The following is an 18,174-nucleotide window of genomic DNA, read 5'->3' as shown; positions in this document are numbered from 1 at the left end:
GAATTATCACCGCTTGTCAAATAAAGTGAGATCCTTCAACCTCGCCGGTTACTGGTCTATATATGTACACTAGATTTTCATGCTGTGCAATGCTCGCGTTACTTTCACCACAAATATATTTTTATTTACATAAATCAAATTTATTTATTTTAATTAAATTTCAAAATTTTCATGAGAAAATATTTCATTTTCTATAGTATATAATATCTACTAATTAATCCAAATATCTTTACAAATTTTGATCAATTCATACACTACAAATATATTGGAGAAACATAAGAAATACTAGTATAATGTTTTCAAAATTATCATTTTTCCATTCCGATAAAAAATAGTAACTATAATTTTTTTCATTACACTTATTTACCTGTTATCTTTTGTTATCGATTGTAATTTCTTGAGATCTTGATCTCTTTGTTGTACTCAACGACATTCTCTTAATTGAAATTTATGATGAGTTATAAAAAAAAAGTCTTGAGGATAATTTTTTAATTTTCAAAAATTCAAATTTTACTGTTTGTTGTGCTATTCTTACTCAAATATTATATATTAAATTTCGTGAATTCGATTAATTTTAACTAAAATGAATTAATTACTTTCATAAGAGAATTACTTAATTGAGACTTTATAAGATTCGCAATAGTTTAAAGCATTATTCAGTAAAATTTAAATTCATATAATTAATTTTTTTTATTTTCCTTGGATTATGAATATTTATTTACTATTGAAATAACAATAACATTCGAATTAATATATTCTTCACTTTCATATCAGCTACTATTATTTATAATATTTACATTATTGATTAATTTTTTATACCCATTTATTATATAATATCGACGGTAAAATTTACATTAAATTGATATTATCATTGATGGTAAAAATACTTTTGTAGTCGATTTATTAATGTTGGAAGGTGAAAATTAATATTTTTTTAATATCATACTTAAACAATTTAAATTATTGACCGTAATTCATTTCTATCTCCACGTATACATAATCTTTCCCCGTTAAGGTATATTGACCATAATATATACACGCAAATCCATTAATTTTAGCCAAGTTTATATATCTAAATATATAAAGTTAGCTAAAATTAAAATGACTCAATTATTTTTTTTATTTTAATCAAACCTCGTACTATTATTAATCAAACCTCGTGCTATTTAAGTTTTGAGGATAATTTTTAAAAATTATTATTTTATTTTTTAATATACGTGTAACTTAATTTGATATATATTTACAATTACATTACTCCTTATTCGCATTTAATTTATGCAAATATAACATTAGTATAATATTTATTTTCTTTAAGATAGTATCTTTTAATTCTCAATATTATTTACACATTTACTTTTATAACCTTATAATATTTAAAAAATTACCTGTCTAATCTCATTTAATGTGCTGGAGACAACATTATATATATATATATATATATATTAGTTATAATAATATACGGGGAAAATAAAATTCAAGCTCAAACTACAATAATATGGCTTGAAGAAGGAAAAAAATCGAAAACAGGGACGAAAGAATCGATATAGCCAGGGGAGTTTTACGAATCAAATGCTATAGTACTGTTCACTTGGAACAGAAACTGTCATTCCCAATTGCTAACATGAAGTCATCATCAGGCATTCTGCTGCCTTCCTTCAAAACAAACTAACCTTATTCATGAAGAGACTGTCACGTCATAAAATTATATTTCTGAGGATAAAAGTTATGATTCTTAAAACATGGAACCGCATATGCAGAGCATAGTCGAAAGAGACCTTAGAGTCTCGCATTACGAAGCTGTTGCTTTAGCATCGGACTGATGTACTCATGGAAGCCATCGGGCACCACATATTCATTCAGAGGGTCTTTCCAAGCTTCCTCGTAGAGTTTCGGGTACACATTACCATCGTAACGGCCAAGGATTGACCCAAGGTAGTGGTCCGTGTAGTTAAATGCATCGACCAGGGCAACTGCATTGGGGCGAACCTAGAAAACCCAAAAAAAAGAGAATCAGGACATCTGCACACAGGAATTATATACACGGTAGCAGAAGTGGTCAAGGAGCGACCTTTGAATAGAGAGAGAGGAGCTGGTCGTTAGCAAGGGAAGCCTGCTTGGCCGTGATGGTACCAGTGGAAAGGAAGTCCCCAGAGTGTTTGTGCAGAAGATGCAGAGCATAAACACTGCAGAGGGCCTCTAGTTGCTCTTTCACACCCTTTCCGGGTATGTCTTGCTGTAATTTCTCGATGAATCTGCAAGCAGAATAATTTTTGTCACACAATCGACTAGCCATTTATAAGAGCATTGAATCTTTTTTTTGGATCAACAGGCTTTAAATTTTGATTCCCCCAGTATAATAGAACTAAACAATTCAATGAGAAATCTCCCAGTAATGAATAGGGAACTTCGTAGAATCAATGAAAGGTCATAATTGGCATTGAGTGGAGTATTATATCTAAGAGCTATGAAAATCTAAAAGAGAAATCAGCATAAAGAGAACTTACTTGGAAACAACAATCAATTGACAATGAGCAAGTGAAGCCTCGACAAGGATAGGCGACAGTTCTGCAAAACCTGCAGTATTTAGAAGGCAGAGAATTTGTCCAGCTTTAGCATGAATAGTAACCACTTCCGAGCTTTCGAGCAAGGATAAAAGATTAGACTTTTCAGCTGAGTCGAAAAACGCGTAAGGATTTAAGACAAAAGATCCTTCTTCCTCCACGGAAACAGTTCTGGATAAGGACCTCACACATCTTGCATGCAATATCACATAGCTGAAAATAATGCAAAATCACCATGCGGAAAATAAATACAAGACGGGAGCAGCATACCTTCTTCAGAATTGGAGAACTGAGCAAGCTTTTGAGCACATGCAACAGACATTCTTGCTGCCCTTGCCTCGAAAGCCTGCAAGACCACATTAGGCTTCAGCCAATCCTCAGCTGCAAGCAAGTTGAACATATATACAGTGAATCCGCATGTCCATAAATCCAGCAAAAGAAAGTCCACGTTAAATACAAAAACCTCAAGGCTGGATATACACGATATCACTACATTGTATATCAGCTAATGCCTTCATTCAACTAATGCCAGCAGTATATCAACTATGCCTCCATTCAAGTTTGTAATTCTACCTCCGCCTCACACCCATTATATAATATAATACTACTAATGCCATCAACTTCATAATTTTATGATATATTGAAGAGAGCTTTTGACATGAAATCTCTATGCTTCAGGAACTAATCACCTTTGAATGAACATTGGATAACTACCTCTTTGGACATCAGATCGACATTGCATAAGATATTCCACACGGCCCATATAAGCAGTCGTTCCAACAGGCTTTTTCCCAGATGGGAGCTGGGAAACAGCCTTCATGAGATACCTCGCAACCTGCAGAAATTTCACTACATCATCAACCACAAGATAAAAATAACATTTTTACAGCACCAGTATAATAGAAACTTATGATTCAGATATTGTAAATTCCATATTTCAAAAACCTGTAAGAGTAGAACGACATTGTCTCCTTCATATGTACAGGCAGGAACATAAACAGCAATTAGCTCAGGAAGACCGCTGCTGCATAGGTAACCATGGCCACCACAGAGTTTTCGACACTCTTCAATGGCATCCTACATGTTAGTGCAGGCACAACCCATAAGAAACATATTTCAAGAAACTAAGTCTCTATCTCACTCCAATAATTGTATTAAAAACTAGTAAGACATCAAACACTAACAATTACTCATATTACATTGCATCTTTTTTTCTTTATTTAAGAGAGAGAGAGAGAGAAAGAGAAGCAGAAATTCATATGAGATAAGTAAGAGTTCAAAGTCCAAAGGTCTCACATACAGCTGTGATAGACGTAGTCAATGATTTCAAGCCTGCAGTACAAGCATGGGCCTCAGGAAGGGTCGAGAAATCATTTGCTTGCAACCTTTGTGTGACATCCGTGTAGAGCCATTTCAACCATTCACCAACAAATCTGAAGGCATAAGCCGAAGCCAGCAAAGGGAAGAGTCTGTTTTGCTGAGTTTTGTAATCGATCACCTGAGATAGGGCAGGAAAAAAGCAAATCATACGCATTACAACGAACAAGACTATACGTGGTACAATCAAATACAACTAAAAATTTGAAATTTCAAGAATTCTAGAATATGATCATAATTTTCAGGTGCAGGATCTCTGTGAACTTCTCAAGGACCAATACCCAGAGGAAAAGGAAAATGAGAATTGAAGCCATGAAAGAAAGGTATTAACGTCGGAGATATAAATACTTTACAAAAATCTGATATTAATATCTCAGCTATATAATAAGATTAAACATCAGAGGAAAATAAAATCAATTTCAAATTTTCACAAGAATTCGAGGTACCATATCAGGATGAGCAATTAAAAAATGTTCTATACTACCTGAGTCTCAGGACCTCCATCCTGGGAGCCAAATTGTCTACGAACAGCGCTGTATCTTGTAGCGATGGTAACTGCCCGTGACAAAGCACAGGAAGCATCAACGACGATAGTCTGACGCACATACACCATCGTACCATAGACCAGCTGTCGCGGAACATTAGACATCACATACTTCCCTTCTCTTGTGACCTGTGAAACCCTGTGGCATTTAAAGTGGATTTGAGAAATGGAAACGAGCTACTAGTGGAATGCAAGGCATGCTAGAAATAAGATGTTCCCTTCAAATGGAAATAATGTCCATGGATTGAGCCTATCATGCAATGAACAGAAAATTTTCATTTATGAAAAGTATCAATGCAACATTCTACTGATTTTATGCATGTGCATGTAAGAACAGACAGAGAGAGAAATAAAATTAACCTCATCAGCATTTGGTCTCTTGGAATGCGCACGTTATCAAACCTAAGGACCCCATTGTCCATGGTGTTGTAAGCTCCATTTCCAAATTTCATTCCAATATCACCAATGGTAATTCCTGGAAGAGGCATGTGATCTTCCAGGCTCCGCAGCTGAACAATGAAACCTAAATATGGGAATGACACATCATCAATATAGTATAGAAAATGTCTCAACTGAAAAGGTTGGCACTTTCAGTTAAGAACTCACCATGGACTCCATGGTCCTGGCCATCAGTAATAAGACGTGCATAAATGACACCATGGGTGGCAATTTTACCCAGTCCACCGGGCCACCACTACAAACAAAATCACATAATAGTTAAGACTCCTTGTCTGAGAACATTAGACAAATCAACAAGAAAGACCTGGTGCAAAGATGCATCAAGGCATGCCCAGCTAAATCAAACGACAAAGTATTTCAAATGGTGCCCAATCATATTATGGACTGTCATGAGAAACAATGCCAAAACATAAGAATAAGGAAACTCTCTCTAGTTATACTCACTTTGCTGGACGTCAATGTCGGACTATTAATGATGAATTCATCTGCCTTTGGATCAAAAGTTGCTGTGGTCTCAAGACCCTGGACATTGGAGCCATGACCGAGTTCAGTCTGTGCATAACACCCAATTATTTGCATCTTATACGCCAAAGTCAGCCACTTCTGCTGCTGCTCATCAGTACCCTGTCCCTTAATGGCTGGTACGAACATTCCCTTCAGAGAAATATGAGATCAACATAATCAGACAAAACCAAATAGGATATACCGTATGTATGAATAAAAGGGAAAAGATTTTTACAGTTCACAATTTCCAAGATTAGAAGCATCGTATCAATAATGGCGCTTCAAAGTAGTCAGAGGTAACCAAATGAAGTAAGAATGTACTTAAATGCAACTGAAGCAAAATAGAATGGAGTACCCAATGGAGATCTGTAAAAGCAGGTTCATCCACATAAAACCTCAGTCTGGCCGCCTCTTCCTCTGCAAGATAGAAGACATAAAATTCAGATACAACAACCAGAATAAGTCTGAGGAATTAACAGAGGTATGCAATTCATGACACCTGTAAGCCGAAGCTCAATGATCCGTTTCCACGCATAGGCAGCTTTTCTCAGAGTATTCTTGAACAACTCTTTCCTACTTAGCACGGTTCTATTATCTTTCCGGAAAGCCTGCAACCAAAGTTCCATCGGGAATAATCAAAATTTTAAGCACAAGTTCTGTGTGCAATACAAAAATTGCAGCAAAGAGCCAATTATAATGTTTCCCTCCAATGAACACCCTAGTCCCCAGACTCCCCTATTGGACTGTGCTGCCCAAAGGCTATGCAATTCAAGAGGTCCCCAAGAACATCAGACCCGTTTCCAGTATCTCATTGTTATGTTAGAAATTAGATAAGATCGGAGATCCCGAGGAACAATTCCAATTCCAATTCCTATCAAGTAGTTAACTTTACTGCTAAGAAGCTCGGGGAAATGCCCCAGATCACCATTCCTTCACATCGCACATTGTTAATAGTGCGTATCCGGATTTGTCACGATCAAGAGCTGGGAACGGAATACTCAAATTTACCGACGCTACAAATCATCAACAGTTCAAGCACAGACGCCGACGAACACAGAGTGAGAGAGAGAGGGGGGAAAATCTGACCGGATCGCTGGCGACGAGACGGGAGATACGATCAGAGAGCTCCAAGGCGTGGCGGGAGCCCGCCCAGACGACCTTCATCTCCTCCACATCGAACTGCGCCTTCTGCCTCTCATGAGCCAAGTGGTCCACTCCCTCCATGGTCGAATTGAAAGCTCGGAGCCCAGAAGCAAAGCAAGCAATGGCGATGAAGCAAATCGCTGTGTTATGTGTCAACAAATAGAGAGAGAGAGAGAGAGAGAGAGAGAGAGATTGAGGGAGAGTCGAGCGAGAGGGAAATTATATGCGGAATGGGGCCGTGGGCGGACGGATGAGGAGAGAGAGTAGGTGTAGGCGATGATGAAATATATGAAATGACATGGAAAAAGCCAATTTATTTATTTATTTTTAATCTTTGAAATTCCGATTCCCAAGGAACCATACCATTGATTCGCTAAATTATTATTATTATTTTTTTATGGATAAATTATTTTTATTTAGTCTTTGAGATTTCCAAGGAACACGAGGCGGCGTATGCCATTGATCGGATAAGTTATGAGTAACTGATATTTATGGACCGGGTTCATGCTCCTTGGGATGACCGGATTCGTTCGAGGGGTGATATTTATCCCAAAAAAAAAAAAAAGTTCGGGGCGTGAGTAGAAAAACTGAAAATTCGATAATCGACCCAACGAAATCCAAAAAAATTATTTCAAGTCTCGAGTAGATTAAAGCCCCCTCATAATGAATCTCCGGTCAGTCGCTAAGCTGACACGATAAAGACCCAAACCGACCTGAATTTAAGAAAAAAGGAGATCAAAACCTTAAATCGATTAGCTTGCAATTTGGTTTTCGAATTAGATAATGATTCAATTCAACTTGATTTATGCAATGATGATAATTGTTAAATATATTGACATATATATATACATGTATATATAGATATGAAAGTAAATGAGAAATTTATTATTAAAAAATTGATATATTAATATAGATGTGAAACTATATGATAAATTTATTATTAACATTGATTATAAAATGGTTAGAAGGAAAAAGTAAGTGAAAGAATTTATTATTAAATTAGAGAAAAATATAAAAAAAAATAATGATTGTATTGTTGAATTGGGAGAAAAATAAAGTTATGCCGAGTAAAATTATAATTTGAAACAAAGTCTTAACGAATTGAATCGGTCGTGATCGAGATTTGGTTGAAATTATGGCCTTGTGGTGGAATAAAAATGAAAATTGTGAGGTCATTTTATTTGACACTCGTTAAACTTTGTGGAAAGAAATTAAAATTATTTATTTTGTTATTTTCTTTATACTTCAGGCGGTCAGATCTCCTAGCTAATTTTGGTAGTTTCGGATGGGTATTTCCCAATTCGGATCAAGTCCAACCGCTATGGCCGCACCAGGTGTGCCTTTTGCTAGACGGCCGGCGAGCATGCTCCCGGTGCACGAATGGTTTGACGACAGGCTGACTTTTCTTTGCTTGACCCTTCACGCGCCCATTGTTTTTCACTTTTGGTTTTTTTTTTTTGCCCTTTTTCTTCTTTTTTGTTCAAAACCGACATGCTTTTCCTCAATTTTTTTCCCTTTTGTTTTTTGAGATAGTTTTTGCACGTGATCAAATTCGCGCGTGCGTCAAGTGCATTTACATGCTATGGATAGATTGGAATCTTTCATAGCTTTCACATTTTTTTCGTGCTGATGCATCTTCGCTCATTACATGATTGCATATTATACGTGCTTATACATCAATGGAGATGCTACTATTTATTAATAATATGCATTTTTCAGTAAAAAAAAATTGTGAAGTTGCTTATAGCATCAATTCATGACAATTAAATTGATAAAAATCCATCTATGTTCCATAATAAGATTGATTTGAGAAATAAGAATTGCCTTTCAAGCAAAAAAAAAAAAGATTGATTTGAGAAATAATTAATGCTTTGATAAATGTTGCCTGTACGATTCTTAACTTCATTTCAACTTTTAATATTTACAACATTAAATTTAAAAAAAATACTGAATGAAACAATGAAAAATTTATGCAATTATTTAATTAACGTATTTAAATATATTAGGTTTTCAACTTCAACTCTAATTATGATGTTTACAAGTAAAATTAAAAAGAAAAATGGAACACTGAAATGCTTTTGCAATGATTAACAACACTAATTAATTAGGAGAATATTTCACTCAATTGAAATGTACGAAACAACAATGATCAATGCAATACAACTCTTTGGCATATAAGAGTGTCCTCTCCGATGTCCTGCGTGCTTTGAGAATCGGCAAAATTTATTTGGTCATTCATCGGATTATAATGATTCGAGACAAAAAATAACTATTGTAATTTACTTTTTCGTTAAGATGTATCTTATATCATGGTTTATTTTCTTAATCTAAATATTGTAAACATGTCCATACAAAAATAAGGCATTTCAAGAATGTAAAAGTCATTTAAGCAGGTCGATAATGTTAATTGAGAAAAAAAAAACACTCTCTCTCAATAATAGATTAACTGAACTTTGAAGTTTTTGATTAAATTATTAATAATTTATATAAAATTATGAGCTTTAAGTATTGAAATTTAGTATAGATTAACTAAACTGTTTTGGAAGCACTTGCATTAGCTGCTATTTTGTTTTGTATACACTGAACCAGCAACTGCATTCTTCGTGAATTCAAAGCCCAAAAACTTCAAGCTGCCATTATTGAATTTACTCAGGGACTCTGCCTCTCTGCTTATTGGTATTATATGTATGTCCAATCGATTTCCACGGTGTCGAATGCTGGCCGGGCAATGAAAGTCGGGTGCTGAATCCTTCATTCCGCGACATGAACCTGTCGGGGAAGATTCCAGAATCGTTGTGACTCTGTAGACTCTTGACAGGTTTAGATCTCCAAGGGAACAAGCTATATGGGCCGATTCCTAGTTTAATACGCACGTGGGTGCCTTACGTAACGGTTCTCATTCTTTCCGACAATCTTCTGTCAGGCCGACTGCCCGTCGGGATTGCAAACTGCTCCTTCCTGAACGTTCTCCTCCTGTCCAATAATCGTTTCTCGGGAACCATACCGTATGAACTTCCTTCTGCGGGGAGGCTCAATGAATTTTCAGTTGCAAATAATAATCTCGAAGGCGTTATTCCTCCAAACTTGACTCGTTTTGACAAGGCGGATTTTGCTGGGAACCAGGGACTCTGCGGGAAACCTATGGGGAAGTGCCGTGTAAGTAACAGGAAGAAGATTGCGATTGTATTAGCTGCTGGAGTATCGGGAGCAGTAGGCTCGATCTTGCTGAGTCTCGCGCTCTGGAGGATGCGCGTAATTTGAGCTTTAACACGGCTCCGGGGGTTGCTTTCCAAACTCGAACACTGCGGTGCCATTTGGTAGAGAAATTTTGGACTTCGAAGATGATTATCTTTTGTGTTGGGAGAAAAAGAAAAATGCTAATGCCCAACGTTTAATTAATGTTGTTTTTCCTTTTCTGGAGAATGTCCACAAAATTGGGATATTGGATAGGCGTGTTTTCCTCCTCTTATGGTTTCCTTCAAAATTGCTTTGATTAAAATGGTATTATCAGGCTCCAATGGTCAAGTCCATTTCCTCCATGAGTGCTCACGTCAATGCCGTGCCCCCACTTGACTCGTAACCAGATGAGCTAGCGTGATCTCGTAGTTTGCAGCGCACCTGTAATGAGCTTGGGCTTCAGTTGAGCATGTTCGGGCGTAGATGCTAATGATGAGCCACCTCTATGTCCTGAACTGGAATGGGCGAGGCAGGCTCAACCTTCCATCTTACTCAAGTATGGCTGCAGAGGAACACTCGACTAGAGCCTAACATGAACGAAATGCTCTCCTCCAGAGGACCCTCTCTCCAGCCCCAAATTCGATCATAACCAACATCATTTTAATCGGCAACTTCGGCTGATTCAAAGTCTCTGCAATCCTACTCGTAGTTATTAATTGCTATTGACTTGTACGCATGTACCAGAAGCATTAGCTATATGGAAAGCCCGACGCCTTCTCAAAAGGTTCCGTGGTCAAGGCTATCCGCATCCTCTCTCAAACTGGCCACTAAAAGAGAGAGGAGTTACAGCACAGGGGAGAGGTGGCCAGAACAATGGAAAAGCAGAAAACAGAGAAGGGGCCGCATTTGAGAACTATTGCAGAAACATTCAACGATGGAGGCCATCCGTGCCTCCACTCTGCTAATTGTTATGTCAAACTATGTATCATGTCGGGCAGGAAAGAGATAAGAACGGACAAAATAAAGGCATCCCCATCATGTATAGATAGGTCATCCCAATAACCGATTGGATGATCGTTGGCTCTCGGAAAAGGGGAAAAAATATATTATGACTTGCTTGATATAAACATACTAAAATTAATCTATAAACAGTGTGAAAAGGAAATTAAGGTATGGAACTATCTAACAACAAAGTGAGTCAAATACTGCCGGACATGCAAGCTTTTAATGACATCTTCTGACGGGAGAAACCTCGATGGAGGGAAGCCATTAGTTCCGCCATCAAGGAAGCTGAAAGATCCATTTCATATTTTGGTGAGTGCAAAGATTCCGCGCATTCTCTAATGTTGGAACAATTGGAAACCCAAACTTGGTTCCACCTGACATGAATCAAGAACACAAATGGAGCATCCTGTGGTGGTGAGTGGGTCCTCGATGAACTGTTGAAAATAACAGAACCTGCAATAGAATGATGAGTGATTTGCTGAATGAGGCCACCAATTTGGTCACAAAGTTGGCCTAGGAAGTGCGCTAGTGACAAGAAAGGCGCCTTTAGTGCATTAAACCTCCAATTTTCGGCCTAGGTGACTATTGAGTGAGCATGAATCATACTTCCTCATCAGCTCTATGCTCTCAGCTATGGTGGACCCTGCAGTCCCAACGAAACCCAGAGAAGCACAGCTGCAAACTATCTCCTCAATGTACAGAAGCACATCCGACAACTCCTTAGGGGAGCAACTCTTCCTCAGCTTGTCGACCCTATCAAAGCCACGTGGGATTTTCCCGATCCTGAGGCTGTGCCCAGCAACTGACAGTTCCTTTGCTGTTCGTGCAACCAGCTCATCTTCTTCTTTCAAAAAGTGTAGCTTATAGCTACTAAAATCTTGGGCCAATTCCCCCAAGTAATTCCCGGTCCAGTTAGATTTAGGGAGATCAGTCATCACAAAAATATGAATAGGGAGAGGGACCTTCTGCCTCAAAGACCCAATTGTTTGTTTCAACCCGAGAAAGGTACTCTTCCAGTGGTTCTTAAACTGCCCGTCTAACAACCTCAACTGGGCACAAAGATATTGCGTATTTATAGTTTTCTGAGCAAATTCCTTACCTGCACTCACAATTTCAGGGACAAAAGGAAGGAACACAATTTCGTCTATCAATGACTGTATTTTTGGTTCCCTTGGAGCTCCAGTGATATCGATAAGAAGTTGTGAACCTTTGTATGGGGATGTGAAAAGGCTTCCAAAGGCCAAAACTGCTGCTGAATCAGCTTCAGTCCCAGGCCCAAGAGTCTTATAAACATCACGACGCCTCCTTATGTATGAAATATTCTTCTTCTTTTTCAACTGTTCGTCGGGTTGAAACACATCCAATTTCCCATCCTCATCCTCTCTCTGGTATATCCAAACAGTACTTCTGCAGTCTTCCTCTATTGTGTACAAGCAATTATCAACATTACCATCAACCCCAGATAGAAAATACCCACATTGCTTTAGTCTGTTAAACAGAAAGGTTTCCCCCGATTTGTCAGAGCAAGCCTTTTCTATGTTCAAGCCACAAAAGAGGGACGCAAAAACTCTGAAATCAATTGTTTGGATCAATGAAGAGGAGACCAGCGATGAGATATCCACAATGTCGGCCATGGAAACATACCTTAAGCAAGAAAAGTACACCACTGTATCTGTGAATTCTCAAGACCGAAGCACATGCTGAGACTCACAAATCTTATCTGAGTTCATATATACTGGAAGACAATATAGAGAATAAAGATCACTTTTCGATTTTCAACACAATATTTCCCTATCTATGGCCGCAAAAGAAATCTCCTTTGCCAGCAAAAAATTTATGCATTTTGAGAAATTTAGGACACTAGAATCAATCAATCAATCCAGCTGAAGAAGACGTAAAAACATAGCAGTAAATCACCAAACAACAACAACAACTCAACAAGCAAACTTTCACCAATCCATGAACAGATTTAACGCATATGCCTCTCCATTTGTCCAATTTCCATTCTTTTCGACAATGTACTATCATCACAGGGGATTCATCAGCTTAATCATCATTAATAGCATCAGTTGAGACTAACTAAAACAACACATTACTTAGCACTCACCTCCCACTTCTCAAGAGCTCCACCGTGTGATCCCAGACCGCGGCCCTGATCTGCGTCGGGCCCATAACCCTAAACTTGGGGCAGCTCCCGAGGGCGACAGCATGGTGGTCGAGCACCGGCGGGACGACCAGCGTCCTGTTTAGGATCCCGGCCATCAGGGCAGCGTTCCTCAGCTCCGAAAGCTGGTTGCTGAACCCGCTGTGAGGGGCGTACCACAGGTACCTCTCCCCGGAGCTCAGAATCTCGGGATTGCAGCGGAGGCCGGGTGGAGGGAGGGGATCCCGTAAGACGGTGAGGGCGGATTTGGAAACAAAGGAATAGTAGCAGAGGAAGAAGAGGAGGGTGAGGAGGAGGAGAGAAGGGAAGAGGAGAAGAGATCTCGAGGGAGGTTTCCTTCTCGGCCATGGCGGTCTCTGCGCCCTGCCACTGAGCTCGATGAGACTGTTCATACTTTCTTCCTCTCCCTCCTCCTCCGCTATCTTCCTCGGCGCTGAATTCATCACCGGCTCCGTTTATGAAAATTTCAATTGGCCCCTCAAGTATTTTTCTTCTGTAAATTGGTCCTATAATATTCTTTTATTCTCAATCCGATCCTAATAGTTCGGTAATCTGTGCCAATTTGCCCTAAAATATAGTTTAAGTACTACTGGCCGAGATCATTTGCAGAAGTAATCCTATGCTTAATAATAATAAAAAAAGTTACCGTATCATGAGATTACGTTTTTTTTTTCTTTTAACATTTCATTATCAGTTTTGGAGAAAATCATCGAATCAAACCAAATAGTATGACTTGAGGAATTTTTCTTTAGGCATATATCTAGCACATGTAAAAACCATATTGTCCACACGGTAATGAAGAGAAGGCAAGTCGAGACATATTTATCAAAATAATGATTAGAAAAAAGGTCGAGACATTAATATAACATGACGGACCAAATTCATAGATATACGAGTCATTGCAAATGTACATATCCATGTTTTTCTCGTCAACAATGATGTTTGGAGGAAAGAAACGAAGTCCGGAGAACATTGCAACTCGGTTTTGGCGCCATCCCTCCTCTCAGAGGTTCGAGGATAACTTACTAAGGCTTCCGTGCTCTTCACTCCCTGCCCAAGAACAACTAATCAACCCAAATGATATCGTGTCTACCTATTGCACAATCTGATCGCAACTTCAAATATGGAATTCAGATGGATCAAATTGGAAATGAGTCTCTGAGTCATAAATATGGAATTCAGAGGGATCAAATAGGAAATGAGTCTCTGAGTCATAGATGGTTCGATCAACCAACCGTGCCGCACCAGTAATCTCATCGTACCGTACCTGCAATCAGAGCATAGTGTTAAAATTTAGGCATTTGCTTTCCACTCAAAAGAAGAGAAGTCTCCACAGCTCACCTTAATTATGTGGCAAACCCGTAAGTAACCCTAAGCCGCTCTTTTAGGTAGTCACCACTGCGAATCGGAGAAAACCTAAGGCATGCAGAAGAACCAAAAAGAAACAAGATTACTGTCTATGAAGGAACAGCCTACTCAAGCAAATCCAAATTATGCAGTCTCCCTAAAAGAAGATCCCATCTTTATTTTTCAGCATGATGTCCAGCGGCTAAACCATCCCCAAAAAGCAAATAAAGAGGAAATTTCAGAATATGATAGCTTTGAAGGCAAAAACCATCAAACCCAGACAGTCATGCCTGCAGATTTTCATCCCACTTAAAGAATGCTAAGGTGAACTCATGGGCCAACAATTCTAAGATTTGAAAGAAAATCTGCAAGACAGATATAATCATACTTTGAAGGACATGACTCGCCACAGCAACTTGGTAGGCACTCAACAATGCAATCTCGGTCTGGATCTAAGAAAAACGCCACCTGCAATGAAAAGTTTCCCTTAGTTGGCTTTGCACTGTATCTTGGCATGTATGAGTAGAATACAATGAGAAGAATCCGGAACCCGATCTGCACTGGTGCAATTCTTCCAGCAGTTTTCAGCATCAGATCATTGATCGATACTGTGGTAAAATAGGATGAAACATTCAGGGGGAAGCAAGCAAAGTGAGCAAACGGAGCATGTGATTACTGAATAGCGTTCTTGTCCTGTTGGCATCACCCGGTGAAGAGTTGACCTAAAATTAGCCAAAGATTTCATCATATCTCTTGCATTCAAGGTAAAATAACAGGGCAACCTTTGTTACTGTTCAAGAAGAAGTTAAATTCACATTTGAGAAACAGCTATATACCTGAACAAGCAATTAGTCCACCTCTCCATCATATCACCAATGTTCACAATGAAGGTCCTGCAGATTCAAGTTCATTAACCTACATCAGGGTGACCAGTTACAAGCTCATTAAAGTTCCATAGCCAATATATCTGAGATCACAACATGTACAGTTATTCATAAGAAATAATTGTAAAGAACGTAAACTTTCATGCATCTAAATCATCTCTTTGAAGAATATAGTGAAATGCAAACAAAAGGAAGTTGCATGGAGCTGTGCAAACATAAGCTTGCGATAAGCATAACCTACTCACCCTTCTATATGAGGAACATCCTCCCAGATAAATGGGCGTTTAGATTTGTCCCTGCAGATCTGTCAAGTGGAAAGCTCAATTGAGATTACATGAAGCCAGAGTTCGAAAGAAGTCTAATTGATATTTGTCCTGTGATATGAAAAACAGGTCATACCTGGAGTCCTGGAACACCATCAGTTGCCAGAAGAGTTATCATTCCATAGTCTGAATGTGCAGATGCACCATATATTTCTTCTCCAGATGCGATGGCATCACCTGTAAATATTTCCAGGTAATTCTTAGCCATACATACATACATACATATAAATGTATATATATATCTAGTATCTACAGAAACAATGACATAACTTCAGTGCTTCGTAGTTATTGTGGTAGCATATCTGACAACCCTTATAAATAAGAATAGGGATGGAACACATCAAGCTTCATTCAGCAGAACAGAATTCCTCCAAAGTGGCATGACAGGCAAATCAGATCAATTTCCATAACAGCATTTTTTATAATATGCAGCAAAATATCAATTACGTAATGTTTTTCTAAATGCTACTGGAATGTCTATCAAGTGGAGTCTGTATTTATTAGATACAATCACCCTCCACCGCCCTCTCTGCAAAAACAACCAATTCTAGATAGGAAAGATGCAGCCAATCTTGTCATGTATAACTAGCCACTTTTTTTTTTCTTTTTTTTCATTTCTATAGACTACAGGACTATATACTTCCTTTCTTTCAGGAAATGATTGATAATCCTAACATGCAAATAAAACGCTATGCTTCATATAATCTTCTAACTTATTTTGAAGATGCAGGGGCTATCATCGAAAATTCCAAACAAAAGGTCCATGTACAAGAATAATATACATGTACCATATAGAATTGAAATGATAGTTAAATCTCAATTTCATCTGCATAAATCAGAACAAATTCATGTTCATGAAAGCTAAATTAACTCTCTAAATAGAAAATCAAAGATTCCCACTTGCAATAAATAATATACTGTACCTGGATAATGCAGGAGACGAAGAAAAGCTGTTGGTTTATCCAAGCCCCCAACTCTCACAAAGAAGTCTTCATCCAGACTCAGTGACAAGGCAACCAAAGAGAGCAACCTTTTTCCTGCAGATCTAAAGTAGAAAGGCCAGCACCATATGAATTTCTGCTGCTTGATTATTAAAACATCGAAGTTTAACAATATTAAAGATACACGTGCAACGTGCAAGGAATTACACATACATATCTTTACCGGAAACCAAACAAATCCAATTTTTTGCCTCCAAATTTCAAGAGCTCTGTAGCTCATATCTTTGAGGGTAAAACAAGTCATGTACAACAATGTATCATCTCAAATTTTCAGTGTCCCAACTATCATGTATGGCATCCTAAAAAGAAGAAACAAAATATTATTCTTTCCACCTAACATTCTTTCAGCGCTCCACATCATAAACTGCCTCGTTTCGATGGTGACGAGATATCACATAAAAATTCTAGGAGCATACCAAAATTAAAAGTCATCCTCCGGCAAACACCTGAACGCCAGCTACAGAGAGAGACGCAAAATACTTACTCCAGTTCTCTGTAGTATGATTCCATTGTGGGTCTCCAAGATGGCAGTATATCTGAAATCTCCTAGAAGGGGAAAAGATATCATCTTATGTTATTCACGAGGTAAAAATCAGAAATTTATGTTCCATAGATAAAAAAAATGCATACGGCCACTTAAAAGACCACACTCGAAAGGATTGCATACCTTCTGGAGGCCATTGATTCAGCTTGATTTGATCCATCGGATCATCGAGGGGACCAACGTAATAACTCTGCTTCGAGTCACCTGCCCAATGAAGACCAATCAAAGATATCACTAGGACCGACCAGATCAGGAACTAACATAGCAGTGAAACAGGAATCAACATCGGAAACCTTTGGAGCTCGATGCGGGGTCTAGATTCTCGTCGTAGAGTGGCGAATAACCTCTGTGCTCTTTGCGTGCCAATTTCATCTTCTCTTCGACGGGCAGCGAGAAAAACTTCCGGCTCTCGCTAAGCACTTCCCTGAGTAGCTCTGCCTTCACTCCATGATTCGAGAGGTAAAAGAAACCGTATTCGATGCAAGCCTGTAATGCAAATAACAGATATAGTTCGCAGCTCCATATCCGCAACGATAATAGCTCCAAGCATGCAGAAGAAGTAACGGCAGCAAGCGAGTGAAACAAGCAGAACGGTCATGGAGGTAGAGGGGCATATGAGATGAAGATGAAGGGACCTGACGGATTGAGTTGGCGGAGGAGAGACGATCGGGGGAGGACAAGTCTATAACCGGCAGCTGCAGAGCTTCCGCCATTTCTTTTTCGTTCCTGTGCTGCTGCAGTGACGGGACCTCACCGACCACCGCAAAAGCTCATCCCGACAGAAAATGGCCTCCGAGAGATTATTAAGGGACAAAAAAATAATTCTAATAATAATTAATAACTGAAAAAAAAATGATTCTAATGTCTTGAAAATTCAGTTGTAATATTTGTATTTATTCGTCTAATCTAAAAATAATTATTACACAACACTTGGCTGTTGCAGCAAAACTTGCATACAATTTCTGGATTCAAGTGCTGACATGGCAGCCACCCTACCCTCATCGGAGGATACTGAGAGAGCCACAGATTACTGCGAATAGACTTTAAAAAAACCCGATAAAAGAACCATTCCACTTAATAAACGATCCACACCGAAATAAACTCTACTCCACTTAACTCCGCTTATCTTCAAATCAACAAC

General features: G+C 38.5%; 4 protein-coding genes across 7 annotated transcripts; 1 reads left to right on the top strand and 3 right to left on the bottom strand.

The window, feature by feature from the left end:
* Window positions 1-1,514: 1,514 nt before the first annotated feature.
* Window positions 1,515-6,844, bottom strand: LOC116205140 (peroxisomal acyl-coenzyme A oxidase 1). Its single transcript, XM_031537636.1, has 14 exons — window positions 6,532-6,844; window positions 5,945-6,053; window positions 5,801-5,862; window positions 5,386-5,595; window positions 5,089-5,176; window positions 4,843-5,005; window positions 4,423-4,621; window positions 3,862-4,059; window positions 3,507-3,638; window positions 3,276-3,396; window positions 2,832-2,942; window positions 2,505-2,574; window positions 2,069-2,252; window positions 1,515-1,986 (listed from the first exon to the last, which is right to left on the bottom strand). Exons 1-14 carry the CDS (start codon window positions 6,667-6,669, stop codon window positions 1,777-1,779), a joined length of 1,995 nt encoding a protein of 664 aa, XP_031393496.1. The 5' UTR covers window positions 6,670-6,844; the 3' UTR covers window positions 1,515-1,776.
* A 1,065-nt stretch (window positions 6,845-7,909) lies between these two features.
* LOC116202824 (probable inactive receptor kinase At1g27190) lies at window positions 7,910-9,849 on the top strand. Its single transcript, XM_031534446.1, has 3 exons — window positions 7,910-7,922; window positions 9,178-9,264; window positions 9,407-9,849. The coding sequence occupies exons 1-3, from the start codon at window positions 7,910-7,912 to the stop codon at window positions 9,847-9,849; spliced, it is 543 nt and encodes a 180-aa protein (XP_031390306.1).
* Window positions 9,850-10,779: 930 nt separating this feature from the next.
* LOC116204503 (O-fucosyltransferase 30) lies at window positions 10,780-13,392 on the bottom strand. Of its 2 annotated transcripts, none has more exons than XM_031536621.1 (2): window positions 12,878-13,392; window positions 10,780-12,414 (listed from the first exon to the last, which is right to left on the bottom strand). In XM_031536621.1, exons 1-2 carry the CDS (start codon window positions 13,375-13,377, stop codon window positions 11,325-11,327), a joined length of 1,590 nt encoding a protein of 529 aa, XP_031392481.1. In that variant the 5' UTR covers window positions 13,378-13,392; the 3' UTR covers window positions 10,780-11,324. The 2 variants fall into 2 exon arrangements, with proteins under 2 accessions (XP_031392481.1, XP_031392482.1); XM_031536622.1 differs by having other exon boundaries at window positions 10,780-12,258.
* A 373-nt stretch (window positions 13,393-13,765) lies between these two features.
* On the bottom strand, window positions 13,766-17,837 carry LOC116204504 (2-oxoglutarate-Fe(II) type oxidoreductase hxnY-like). Of its 3 annotated transcripts, none has more exons than XM_031536624.1 (12): window positions 17,669-17,833; window positions 17,327-17,519; window positions 17,157-17,237; window positions 16,974-17,025; window positions 16,412-16,533; window positions 15,565-15,665; window positions 15,411-15,469; window positions 15,118-15,174; window positions 14,958-15,003; window positions 14,670-14,749; window positions 14,276-14,350; window positions 13,766-13,984 (listed from the first exon to the last, which is right to left on the bottom strand). In XM_031536624.1, the coding sequence occupies exons 1-11, from the start codon at window positions 17,744-17,746 to the stop codon at window positions 14,281-14,283; spliced, it is 939 nt and encodes a 312-aa protein (XP_031392484.1). In that variant the 5' UTR covers window positions 17,747-17,833; the 3' UTR covers window positions 13,766-13,984; window positions 14,276-14,280. The 3 variants fall into 3 exon arrangements, 2 of the variants coding, with proteins under 2 accessions (XP_031392484.1, XP_031392483.1); XM_031536623.1 differs by having other exon boundaries at window positions 13,766-14,201; window positions 17,669-17,832; XR_004156362.1 differs by lacking the exon at window positions 13,766-13,984 and having other exon boundaries at window positions 14,334-14,350; window positions 14,832-15,003; window positions 17,669-17,837.
* Between the last annotated feature and the right edge of the window lie 337 nt (window positions 17,838-18,174).

Source organism: Punica granatum, chromosome 4, assembly GCF_007655135.1.
Source record: "Punica granatum isolate Tunisia-2019 chromosome 4, ASM765513v2, whole genome shotgun sequence".
Classification (NCBI taxonomy): domain Eukaryota; kingdom Viridiplantae; phylum Streptophyta; class Magnoliopsida; order Myrtales; family Lythraceae; genus Punica; species Punica granatum.
The sequence above is the reverse complement of the archived record's forward strand: the minus strand, read 5'-3'. Positions and strand labels throughout refer to the sequence as shown.

What these genes read in the sequence shown, in the direction of transcription:
- LOC116205140 (XM_031537636.1), bottom strand. Translation starts at nt 6,669, where the DNA reads ATGGAGGGAGTGGACCACTTGGCTCATGAGAGGCAGAAGGCGCAGTTC. An exon ending in ATGGAGGTCCTGAGACTCAG is followed by an intron (nt 4,060 to 4,422) that starts GTAGTATAGAAC and finishes GCCCTATCTCAG; the next exon opens with GTGATCGATTACAAAACTCA. An exon ending in TCGATCTGATGTCCAAAGAG is followed by an intron (nt 2,943 to 3,275) that starts GTAGTTATCCAA and finishes ACTTGCTTGCAG; the next exon opens with CTGAGGATTGGCTGAAGCCT.
- LOC116202824 (XM_031534446.1), top strand. An exon ending in CTCTGCCTCTCTGCTTATTG is followed by an intron (nt 9,265 to 9,406) that starts GTATTATATGTA and finishes GACTCTTGACAG; the next exon opens with GTTTAGATCTCCAAGGGAAC.
- LOC116204503 (XM_031536621.1), bottom strand. Translation starts at nt 13,377, where the DNA reads ATGAATTCAGCGCCGAGGAAGATAGCGGAGGAGGAGGGAGAGGAAGAA. An exon ending in GAGCTCTTGAGAAGTGGGAG is followed by an intron (nt 12,415 to 12,877) that starts GTGAGTGCTAAG and finishes TTCTTGCTTAAG; the next exon opens with GTATGTTTCCATGGCCGACA.
- LOC116204504 (XM_031536624.1), bottom strand. Translation starts at nt 17,746, where the DNA reads ATGGCGGAAGCTCTGCAGCTGCCGGTTATAGACTTGTCCTCCCCCGAT. An exon ending in CCCCGCATCGAGCTCCAAAG is followed by an intron (nt 17,238 to 17,326) that starts GTTTCCGATGTT and finishes TTCATTGGGCAG; the next exon opens with GTGACTCGAAGCAGAGTTAT. An exon ending in CAGGACAAGAACGCTATTCA is followed by an intron (nt 14,750 to 14,957) that starts GTAATCACATGC and finishes TTTTCATTGCAG; the next exon opens with GTGGCGTTTTTCTTAGATCC.